At 35.9% G+C, this 12,712-nt stretch overlaps 1 protein-coding gene across 2 annotated transcripts in view; it reads right to left on the reverse strand.

The window, feature by feature from the left end:
• Positions 1–350: 350 nt before the first annotated feature.
• LOC104424377 (MADS-box protein AGL42) overlaps positions 351–12,712 on the reverse strand; it is a 14,243-nt gene continuing 1,881 nt past the window's right edge. The window contains exons 1-8 of one of the 2 annotated variants that reach the window (XM_010036772.3): positions 11,588–12,241; positions 11,293–11,490; positions 8,496–8,577; positions 4,739–4,800; positions 4,536–4,635; positions 2,835–2,876; positions 2,696–2,737; positions 351–839 (exon numbers count right to left, since the gene is read on the reverse strand). In XM_010036772.3, coding sequence (XP_010035074.2) covers positions 723–839; positions 2,696–2,737; positions 2,835–2,876; positions 4,536–4,635; positions 4,739–4,800; positions 8,496–8,577; positions 11,293–11,477 — 630 coding nt within the window. In that variant the 5' untranslated portion in view covers positions 11,478–11,490; positions 11,588–12,241 and the 3' untranslated portion in view covers positions 351–722. Of the gene's footprint in view, positions 840–2,695; positions 2,738–2,834; positions 2,877–4,535; positions 4,636–4,738; positions 4,801–8,495; positions 8,578–11,292; positions 11,491–11,587; positions 12,242–12,712 lie in introns of those variants that run through there. The other variant, XM_039304825.1, reaches the window with a different exon arrangement.

The following is a 12,712-nucleotide window of genomic DNA, read 5'->3' on the forward strand; positions in this document are numbered from 1 at the left end:
TATCTTAGTCATCTCATGTGTCACTTATTATCCTTAAATGTCTACCCTCCAATCCCCTTCCAATTAAGGCATCGCCTTGGGAACATGTCATCATTTACGAGATCGGATGGAAGCTTTCTGTCAGATGAAAAAAGTTGGACCTCGTTGTTCGGGATGAGTTACAAGTCTACTGAATAGCCTCATGTTGCAACATGACAATTTTCATTCTAGAATATTTCAGATGCCCATGACACGTATATTTGCATACATCGACATGAGGAAAATCATAGAGGTAATGGATGAACCTTTTTTGGCTTCGCCAACCTTTAAGAGATGTCCGACCAAAAACAAAACCTTAAAGAGGTGTCCTCAGACCAAAAAATAAAATAGATTAAAAACCTTAGAGGTGTCCAATGATGTTGAAATTTACGCAAGCAGTTCGAAAATATGCTCTACCAATATTGTAATTCAAATGTGAAGCCCAAGGTGCAGGCAAGTTAATTCCTTTATTTCTTTGAATCTTCCTATATATGTCCTTGTCATTACTCATTTCTAATTTGATATTTATTTGCCTTCGCTATTCTTACTCGTGGATTTTCGAAATGACTACCATGAATCCCATCATATTTTGTCGTGACAGTGCTAAGGGAAATCCAACTAAGTAAAGACTTCACCGAGTGATGCTGCTATAATTCTTATTTTATTCTATTGAACAGGTATTATTAGGGTGATGGCGAACCGATTTAACTCTCTGGCAATCCAATGAACAACCCGGTCTCAACATCTGTACTCCAGCTACTCCGCCTATGTATTGCTGTTGCTCTCGGATTAGCAGTTGATTGCCCATGATTTGCAAGACACTGAAATTGGAAGATAGATTTCAATAAAATAAAAAATAAAATAAAAAGGACCCAAAATGCTTTTTAATTTAATGAAATAACAAATGCAATTGAATGACGACGAGGAACCTAGAAACCTTCACTAAATTAAAATGGGAAAAAGCTTCAACACAATTTGAGATTTATAAGCAGCGAACAAGCCTTTCATTGGATCTAATTAGGTGATGAAGCATCTGTCTATGCACTCATATTTATTAATGGTCACAAGGAAATTTCAATTTTTTCTAACATCTGACTCTAGAAGAGGTTCTCTCCTCCATTGTCGGGAAAAAAAAACTCTAAAAGTGGTTAGCTACACCAGACATGACCAGACTTTGGTTCCACCTATAGTCAATGTCTAAAGTATAGACTAATATCTCATGAAGGTAATATGCTCTATGTTGTAATTTTTCAACAGTGGTCATATTAAGAGGCTATTAGTTTTTATTATTGAGTTAGTATTTTCTAAACAGATCAACTAATGGTTACAAAGTCATAGAAAGACACAGGAACTTTCAGTCCTACAATCCCATGTTAGAAGCATAGAAATGTACCTGATGATAGTAAGCTGGGTAGTAGTTTTTTCAACATTAATTACTAAGAAACATTGTGCTACTAATTTTTATTATCATATTGACAATTACTAACTTTGTGATATTTTCACTAGGAAAGTTGAATTTATCTCAACAACTAACTCTAGAAGTGATTTTCTCTTCAGTTCTCAAAAGAGAAAAGAATAAAAAACAAAAAAAAAACTCGAAAGTTGGGTACGCCAAATGTGATCACTAAGAACTATGGCTGCATCTATAGTCCTCAGTTGGAAAACACAATATATTCTTCCGTGAAATAAATTTTCTCAAAATTGTTATATCCACAAGCGGGTCGCTAACTTAGTGCTAGTAACCCTTTTCTTTTCAGGTGAGTAACTTTCCAAGCATATCAAGTAATGGTCATGGGAGCACAGAAAGAAAAGGATTTGGGTCCGTCTACAATCCTACAGTCCAATAGACATGGTTGTATCTCTTAATCGTAATTCCCCTAAAATTTGTTTTCCCAACATGAGTTCCTAACTCTGCATTAGTAACTTCTATATGGAGTCAATCACTTTCTTGACAGATCAAGTGCAGGACCATAGTAAGGACAGAAATTTGAGTTTATCAACAATTCCAGGTGAAAGAGAAAAGTAAAATTGTATCTTGTGACAGTAAATTTCTCAGTGTGGCAATAATTTTCTCAACATAGATTAGTAGCTTAGTGCTAGTAATAAGTTTCAAGCAGATCATACGGTCTCAAGATCATAGGATTCTTTGGTGATGTTCAACGAATCTGCTCATTCTAACTTATGCTATCAAAAATAAAACTTCTCACAGATAGAGAAAGGTTCAATATAAATAACGGCACATAACCCTGAAATTAAGCATCTCCTTTATGCATTATCCTCTCCATAAAAACTGATCATGTTGCAGTACTCTTTAAAGGTTTAACACCAGGACTAATAGACAGCAAGATAAACTGATGACCAGCACATTTAACCAGTACAATAAACTGTACAGCACACAATCTACTATTATTGGTTTGATGGACAAAAGCAACAAGCTTCTTCACTACACAGGCCTATTAGAACATTAGGGTGAAAAAAATTATTAATCATTAAAGACCCCTCTCCGGTCTTAGCAGATCATAAAACTACACTGCCAGATCATACATGAAATTCACCGAGAGATTCTATTGCAGGTTTCACAAGTTTGCGGAAAGTAGTTAATATATGCATGGAAGAGTGATAATGCATGGCAAGTGAAGGAAGGAAATAAAAGCACAGATGGGAAAGAGGGTGACACCTTTGCAAGAAGCTTTGCATTCTCTTCTCTCAGAGACCTCTCCTGAAGTACACCAAATAAAGTTGCTAGAATGATATAACCAGGAATTCAACAACAACTGATGAGATCGGACATGCATTCATCATAGTTGTCCACTTACCTTCGCTTGTAACTGCTGTCTCTGATCGTTAAATAATTGAACCTGTAAAAGAGGTCCACAGAAATATTTTAACTTTCGTGTGTGTGCATGTTGTCCCCATTCCTTTCTTAGTATAAAAGGTAACCAAAAAACGAGAAAATATATTGAAATGATGAATGATAGAAATGAAAGGACGATACTTTGAAACTTTTTCAGAAATACAGTTCAAGTGAGAAGTTGTACACGGAAATCAGCGAGGTTAATAAATTAAAAAATTGGAAATATTCTATTATTTTGTGCCAAAGAAGCCAATTTTTTTTTTTAATATTTTGTGTTAATCAGTATAAATTTTGTCAATAAGTGTGAAGAAACCATTAGTAAAAAATGATTGAATTTTTTTTTTTTGTTAGAGATAAGAAAAATTAGTCATTTAAGCAAACCAAACAAACCTGTTAACTAATCAAATAAGAATTGGTGACACGGAATTATTTTTATCTTTTTGGTAAAAGGTAAGGAATATATTGAGGAAGAGCCAAATGTACAAAAGATCTCATCACCAGAAACTAGCACTCCAAATGCAGGAACAAAAGGAGTGGAAGGGTGACGAGATGTAAAAGTCGCAAATTGCGGCACACACACTACAACACCAAGACCAAAAAGAAGCACGGCATGGTGACACGGAATTAATTGGTTACTTAATCGGAGAAAAGTCGGTATCTTCTATAATTAAGATTGGCAATTTCTAGTTGGGTTCATGAGTAAGGCAAACATTTATGCTTGCACAAGTCAAATAAGTCAAGCGTGGAGAGGAGAGATTAGTTTTATCAACAGAATTTATTTTTATGACTCCGAAAGCAATAAAGAGAAGAAAGATCTGCTGAAGTGAACTCGTTGGCACGTAAGACAGTGGAGAAAGAGTAGACCGCACTCTCCACCCTAACAAAATGTTTCCACTCTATCTCAAGAATAGTCAAAGGAAGTGTTTGAGTAGGAAAAAATATACTAAGAAAGACCAAATAAGCGTTGGTAAGTTAAGTCCCAAAAAAATTAGTCTATAAAGTTAGTCAAATAGAGTTAGTGAACCAAAAAGAGTTAGTAATTTATTGTTAAAAAGAGTCGATGATTTCATAAAAGTGTTAGTAAGTCACCAATAAGTTACTTAGAAATCAAGTAATTGGAAAATTGCTCTTTTTTTTTCTTTTTCTTTTTATATCACAGCCTTCTGTCACTTACAATTCTTTCATAGGTTTACCAAAAACTATCCAATTTATTTTGGAAAACGAACAATAGAGTCGTCCAAATAACTCCGGGAAAGAGAACGATAGAAGAATAACCATGATCTTTTTCCTTGTTTATTGGAAAAAAAGAATAACTATGAAGAAAAAGGGTGACTTGTGAATATGCTTTCATTCTTTCATATAAGGTAGAAAATGCCATGTATGCTCGGAGAAAAATTGATTCTCTCCTTTCAGATGCCAAGTTTAACGTGTTTAGTCTATTCAGTTTCAATCTTAAAAATGTAATTGCAATCACTGTGGAACTTGTTTCGGCTCCTTTACGCATATGGTCAGTCTTGTTAGTCGCTTGAGGGAAATTATTTCTCATTGGTTTCTTCCCCTTCTCATCATATCCATGCCTTCAAACACAGCGGCTACCCGATGAAAGTTCTCAAAACTTCTTTAGGCTCAAAGAAAAGGACAAATATGCCAAAGACGCATGTACCTTTCTTTTCCTAATGCTGCTCAAACTTCGCTCGAGCTGATCCCCTATCCCTTGGATCTCGTCAATTGAGCAAGATCCAAGACACTGTCCTGATAGCTTCCTGATGAAAAAAAGGAAAGGAGTACCATAGTTTAGGGAATTAGATATCAGGAAGCCATCTGCAATCCACAATATATAAGAGAGAAGTCTCAAAATTCTTATACTGTAGAGAAACTTCAAGAAGCTCAATCTTCCTCTCCATTTCCATGGTTTCTCGCTTCAGATGCTGCACATATATGGAGATTTTTATATTTATGAATCCAGTGAACGGAATAATACAAACTGAACAAATGTGAAATTAGTAATGGATAAAACCAATCATAGTGAACAAATCTGTTACGCCACAGGATCCCGCAAAACTAAGACTGCTTCTACAAGAACCCTAATGTTCTTGCAAAATTTTGAGCTGGACACAAACCATGGTCAATTCCACCACCTCAGTAATTCTTGAGATCAAAAGTAGGGTTCTTATCAAGACCACAGTTCGATATTATTACAATCTGCAGATAAATACATATAGTTTCACACCAACAATCAATTTTAAAACTTCCTTCAAGAAAAGAATAAGATTTAAAGGCCCAAGGAGGGCATGTTTCCAAGGTATAAAGCCGTGGATGATGAATGGGATTTCAGAAGCTGAAAGAATTTTAGGGGACCAGTTAATGTCCTGAGGACATGTACAAAGATCAAAAGAGCACTTTTAACGTTATAATCAACTTGAAACCTATTTGTCTCTTTCTTCACCCAAAAAAAAAAAACTATTTGTCTCTTTATACATATCAGCAGTTTCTCCTCTCTGCTTCCCAGTCACTGCCAAACCACATGAATAAGAGTGGTAAGGCTTGCAATAATATTACATGTCCTTTATCTAACCATAACAGCACTTTGATAGCACAGCTTTGATGGCTCTCTCAAATTATTCCCACCTGTACCAGACTAACATTTTGAGATACTTGACTTTTGCTGTAAAGTATAAAATTTGGATGAGTTTTCTAGAATTTGGATCACGAGAGATAATGCATACTTAAATAATAATTCTAGACATACTAAGACTAGTCTCCTAAATTTGTTTACTTTATGACCCCAAAAAAAAAAAAAAAATTCGTTTACTAAGTGATGATGTAGATTCCTGGGAGGTACTTAAATGAGTTTACTAACTTAAATAACATTTATGCAATGCCACATCGCTTAGCAAACCAATGTAGATGGTATTCCCAGCATTCCTCATGCTTAAGAACCATGAAGCATCTCTCATGTACCAAAGCACATATATCCTATATATATATAACCCGTAAACGTTCAAATTTTCATTTTCTATTCTTTTATTTTTTCCAAAGTGAAACGTTTACTGCTACGACTCAGAAAGAGATGTATCTATGAATGTGCCTTCCAAGTTACGGTCCCCATTAATGGTCATATTCTATTGATGCGGACTAAAAGACTTAAAAAGTCATAATTTGGAATATCTACGTTTTTACTAACCTTGGTTGACGATGGATGTAATGGAAATCAACAACTTAAATAAGAGTCAAAAAATGATTAGGATTCTTCTTCTAGTTGAAATAGCGATCTTATCAATTAAGATTTGAGCACCATTAGGATTTAATTGAGTTCATCATTCCAGTAGTGGGACATCGTGCCTCTTGTATACATGTTTCCAATTTCAATCGTGTTTCTTATTGAGAAGTTTCCCATATTAAGTGAGAGTAGGATTTCTAGAATAATTTAGCAATTATTGTAATGCAATAATACTTTTACATGTGATGCCTAAGAAACCCCATTTGTGATGCTTAGGCAGTTTTGTATCTGATGCCTCAAAAAGTTACCTATTTTGAGTTGTCGTCCATTGAAAATTCTCTTCAAGTTCTTATTAAGTTGAGCTCACTGCTTTGGGAGATATCTTCCTATATTTTAATTTTGTGTCATGGTAGAGACGATATGTCCTGAATAGTGAGCTTCAAAGAGAACTTGAAGAGAACAAACCATTCAAAACGAGTAAATTTCTTTTGGCATCACATCTACACTTTCTAAGCATCTCGCCTTGGGTTTCAAAAGTTTCACACTTCAGAGAACCATTCCATCACACAAGAAAGAGTTAAAATCATCCTTATAAACCCTTCTAGGATTAATCATGCTCCTATTTCAGATAGGAAGACTCCAAACAAGAAATAGAATTGAATTATAATTCATCTACAAAAGAACTTAGTATTTCATTTGTGACATAGGTAGAAAGTTTAACAAAATCCTGATGGTACCTCAAATCCTAATTGAGAAGACTACCACAAAATTCAACTAAAAGAAGAATCCAAATCCTAGGCGTCACAAGCCAGTAACGACTATCCTCATCAAAGCTTTCTAAAAACATTAGCTTGTTTGATCTTGTTGCCTTCATCAATGGCTATAGTTAATGATTCATCCTCAATATAATAGACATCATCACAACAAACTCAAGCAGAAACTGATTCCGAAGGTTAAAATAACACATTGAGAATTGAGGTCATTTCTTTTCATCTCTTGCAATGAAATAACACTTATAGAGTGCCATGTCACTTGGTAAACCAGCTCAGAAAGTATCCCTAGCATTCCTCATGCTTAAGAACCACGAAGCAGATCTCATGTGCCAAAGCACAGGTATCATGTATTTTAACATCGTGAAAGTTCAATTTTTCTAAGTGTGATGTGTTTTGCTATAACTTAGCCAAAAAATGTATCCATGAATGTGCCTTCCACGTTAGTGTTCCCATCAATAGAGATATACTGTTGATGCAGACAAAAGGATTTACTAAGTTGATATTTGAATATTGATGTTTTTACCAAGCTTCAGTGAGTATGGATGTTGTGAAAATCCACAACTCAATAACCTAAAAGATCATATTGAGATAAAATTGGAATTGATTCAGAAGTATGAAGTAACGTGTTGAGAATTGAGATCATATCTTTTCATCTCTTGCAATGCAAATAAACCACACAGGAGCATCTTCGTCAAACAAGAAAATTATGAAAATGAAGTTTTAAAGAGATTCAAAGAGAAAAGTCTTTGATCTGTAGGAAATAGGAAGGTTCATGATCCAAATTTTCTGTATCTATTTAGACGTTCAGTAGAATAAAAGTTGTAAACTAGTCCCTTGCAAGCTGCTTATTGTGAATTAGAGATAATTTTTTTTTTTAACATGAAGAATCAGCAAAAAAGATGCATAATCACTCATCTTCTTAGTTCTATCGAGCCTGGTATAGTTTCAGATTTAGCATTTGACTAGTAATTCAATACGTGGAGACAGAAGCTGTCGCTCTCATGAAGTTACTCATTTCTTCATTCCATGGTTTCACTTGAATTGATCGAAAAGAAATTCAATAATTGACTTGGCATAAAGTAAGTTTATCTGCATCTTATGTTGGATATATACACCTTCTCATTAAGAGAAAACTTACCATATTAAAGATATATTCAGAAATTGAATGTCACTTGACTCTATCCCTCTTTTTACAAGTATATCAGCATCATTAGTATGATCCCTACTTTTTGGTTCTAGTGATCCATTTTTATCATGTATGCAGGTAGATTATTGCATGATGCTTGGCATACGAGGCGACTATTTATGTATACATGAAAAATAGGATTTGTCGCCATTTGTGTTCGTATATAGACTTCTTTGTAATGTAATGTGATGTTATATGTTAATCCACACGCACAAAAAAGCAGGAAGTTGCTTTCTTACATACAGCAAAATGAAAAAAAATTGAACCGCTCAACTTGCTCAACCTCTAAAAAAATGTGCTTGAATAGTTCAAATATTACTAGTCTGACATTATTGACTTCTACTGACTAACAAACATGGCAACTTGTGTAATTAAACTGAGAATCTCACTGAACTCCTTACAAATGCACCTAATGTATTATCATGGAAAGGTTAGAGCACTGACCAGAATACGTTGTTCCATATTAGCCTGGTACGTATCCACATCATTTGTAGATCCACGATATCGATCAATCGTCTTTCGGATTCTGAAAAATTTGCAAAGACACCATATGAGCTCAGCCTCCGGGAATAGATTCTCCAAATTAATCAGGCATCATCAAAACTAAAGGAATACAACATTAAACAAATTAGTGATCATTTTTGTGAATCATGCATGACTTCCAGTGAATATGTATCGCTATCACTCACAAACAGAATGTGCAAGGAGCATAAGCCTCTGCAAGAAGCTTTTAGCCTCTCAGCAACTTATTTGCAACGATATGAAGTACTTGGAAAATTCATGGATGCACATCTTATACTTTGTAAATAATTGAGACTAGAGAGAGTGTAGAGAAGTAGGAGATAATACAAGTGAGAACTTAAATGAATAGGTCACTCACCACTCGTAAGAATTCACATAAGAGATAAGCGTAAAACAAGAAATCCTTTTTTTTTATGACCTAGTGAACCCGCGCACCGTACCAACACGGACAGCCCGACAAGCCCGCGGTAACAGGGGGTAAACCCTGGGCAAAGCTAGCAGAGGACCCACCACCCCGACGTCGCACTTAAAATTCCGTGCGGCCAACGGGATTCGAACTCCTCTCCTCTCGCAAAGGATCATGGGAGCACTTATCCAACTGGGCCACTGCAGGCGGTGGTAACAAGAAATCCTTCTTGTTCTCTAGCTAAAGGATAAAAAATTTATAAATCAAAACAAGTCCAGCTTCTCATTCATCATAGCATGCTTCTATAGATGAGTTTGGAAAAACCCTTCAAGCGTTGGAAAGACAAAAACTACTTTCACTAGAAAACAACTATAATTAAATAAGGACTCTGGAAACTTAAACAACATTTACTAGACCTTGAAAATATGAGAATTAATGTTTTTGGTTGTAAGTCTCCTAGTTTTCCTAGTTCTGAATTAATGGAATGTTCTAGCATCAATAATCATGTCCGCAATATTTTTCTTCAAATTTTAGTGTGAAAATGTTCAATTTCACATTATAAAAGTATATCATATGCGCATGCGAAGCGAAGAGTGAACTAATGCAATGTTTTTTGCCCAGGCCCAAGGTCTTCAATATTCCACATGCCACTCACTGTCAGTAAGAAGTAAGAACAGCACATGATGCTTGTAAAATCATCAGTTGCATTGTGAAGCAGTACAAGGACTCACTACTTCAGAGAGAAATTATAAGAGCAAGCAGTTGCCCCTACATTTAACTTGTGACTTCAAGAACTTTTTTTCCCGTAAATGAAGAACAGGGGGTACTTACATGGTGGGGCAACTAAAATGGCAAACATGTACGATTGCAGTACTCTATGAGTAAGAAATCCAAGAGATCAGTGTGTTGTGTCATGTTAGCCTTAATCTATTATGCTAGTGAATGCGCTCGATCCCATAAAATCACCACTACACAAATCTAGTCAAGCCCATAATATTATTCACCTTTCAAAGCACCGTATAATTAAAAGTACCTAAAGTTTAAGTTGTTAGGGCTAGTTTCACAGGCTTTTGTTTAGGGTTAAAGTACCATTAAAAAATCAACTTGGAATTTTTTTGCTGGTCTGTTTGATTCGGAAAAGAGATTAATTATGCTTTAAGATTTGAAATGCTTCTTGATTATGGTGGTAGATAAATAACACAATATTCAATTTCCCAACTAATATAATGCGTTTCATAAGAAATTTCTAGTTTTTGCCTTGTGGTATTGTCATAAGCTTGAAACATGGATCTGTATGATTTGTAAGATAACCATTATCAGATAGGGTACATAAAATAGTATTAATTCATGTCTAAGTGGTGTAATTACAATGAACTAAATCAAACAAGGCATGGTTTGAAGGCTTCACCCTTTTCAACTTAAGTTTGGTTTTCTTCAACAATTTTCCAAGCAATCAAATTTGTTTGGAAAAGATCTACTTCCAATAGAATAATACCTAAATGCAAATACGCTTACTATCCTCATGCCCCAAGAATTAGTTATGAAGATCAATCCCTAGAAGCAGCCTTAAAACCTATAATACTTCAAAAAGAAACACTACGGCCTGTTCATTTCATATCAATGTGGAATTGGGGGGAAGGCTGAACTGCTCTATGTCAAAACCAGAAGGACCAAACAATATCAGTCCCTAGTTTCACTAACACCAAATTATGTTTTCATTCCCCGAGACAAAGTACTAACTATCCTAACATGTGAAGTAGCTGGAGGAGATCAGTACTTGCAAGATATTCAACAATTAGTTTCTTCAGAAGAACCATTAGGAAAGCGGGAGTCCAACTCCAACGCCACAACGTACAAAATGAATGCCTTCGATCATCTAGTCCCCCGCATCTAGCCATTTGATTAGGGTACACCCCGGTGCATTGACTATCCAAAGAAAAAGCGAAAAAGAAGATTTTACAGTTCTATACTTCTTTTTCTCAGCTATTACAACTAGGATATCTGAACAAAACTCATATTGTTTATAAATTTTGTTCGAAAATGGGAACTAGATCGGTCATCATGGTGGTTTAGGCCATGACCGAAGGGGAAAATCACTAAACGCTTGACCAAAACCAAAAATGGTAGAAAAGAAAAGGAGAATAAGAAAAAAAAACCCATGCCGTGATGCTGTCCCTCATTTACACTTTACAAACAGACAGCGTATATTTGTGCATATGCCCTCACCTTGGATATAAGAATGTTAACAAGGCTCAATCATGTTCCCAATCCAAAATCAACTCTAGAAATTAAAAAATCAATATGCAAACGTACTCAGAATTGCTCGAGAACTCGTAAAGCCTTCCTTTCTGCGAAAAGATGATCACGGCAACTTCGGCATCGCAGAGGACCGAGAGCTCGTAAGCTTTCTTCAGTAGCCCGTTCCGGCGCTTCGAGAAGGTGACTTGCCGGCTTGTCACGTTCTCAATTCGCCTCATCTGAATTTTGCCTCTCACCATGATCGAATTATCCCTACATACATGATGGTTATCAACCCTAGAATGACAAGTACTCAAACACAGCGATGAACTTAACAGATATACCTCAAAGATCAAGAACCACAACTCACCAGTGACTTTGTGCAGCTTCAACCAGCTGAAGATCTATATTTTTTTCCCTCCTGTCGTCTGGACTTTAGACTGGAGTACTTGAGAAGCTACAAACACTGCAAGAGAAAGTACTCTCTTTTTTTCCCCGAACGGACGTGGACTACATCATCATTCGAACATAGGTCAAAAACCACAGGATAAAATTTTCACAAAATCAAAGGTCGGAGAATTATAGATACGCCCAGCGTATTAAAGGGGGAAGCTTTTCTACTCTATGTCAGAAAAATGAACCACAATAAATTCAGAAACCCTAAAGAGGGATGAGAGGGCGAAGACAAAAACAAGAAAACTGGGATGAAAGCAAAGGAGACATTAGCAGTTGATGGATCTCTCTATTTATTTTGTGGCCACAAACATAAAAAGAAAAAAAAGTGCTTATTATTCCAAATTCAACGATCTTCTACTCAGGGCAAATATGGTGTGACCCATAAAAAGGAAATACAAACGAAAGAGGAAAGAAATAAGGAGGAAAGCAAAACATTCAAGTTCAACGGAAACGGCATGGTTTATTTGGTAATGAAGATTCAAAGAGGAAGATGGATTATCTTGTTTTGGTAAAATTAAGGAAAAGAGAGTAAAGATAGATACAGAGAGAGACAGAGAGACAGAGAGGAGAAGAAGAGACAGAGAAGATTTTTTGTTTTTGTTTTTGTTTTTTTTTATTTTTATTAAAACGTATATTTTGCCTGTGGGTTTCAGCTTCGGCTGTTGAGGCCTGCGTGGGACATTGAAAGGTATAGCAGCAAGAAACGGAACGGGTGCAAAGAAAGAGAAAAGGTGGTACGATAAATATGAGAATTGTCGACATCATCGTACCATGACGTGCGCAGCTGACCAATGGGGCGTTGACAAGTGGGAAAATTATCTCTCACTTAAACTCGGTGGGCCCCCACTCGACCGATGGAAAGAGACCCTGTCCTTTTCTTGGGCCAAATAGGAACAGCCTCGGGGCTCCTCCCCGATCGGTTCCCTCTCTCATCGTGTTTATGAGCACCGCGAGTAACTCGAAATTATTACCATGAGAAATTCAGGAATAAAATAAATACAGATGTTTCCTTTAGCTTTTTTTTCTTTATATTCTTCTT

This window comes from Eucalyptus grandis, chromosome 11 (genome assembly GCF_016545825.1).
Source record: "Eucalyptus grandis isolate ANBG69807.140 chromosome 11, ASM1654582v1, whole genome shotgun sequence".
NCBI classification, from domain to species: Eukaryota; Viridiplantae; Streptophyta; class Magnoliopsida; order Myrtales; family Myrtaceae; genus Eucalyptus; species Eucalyptus grandis.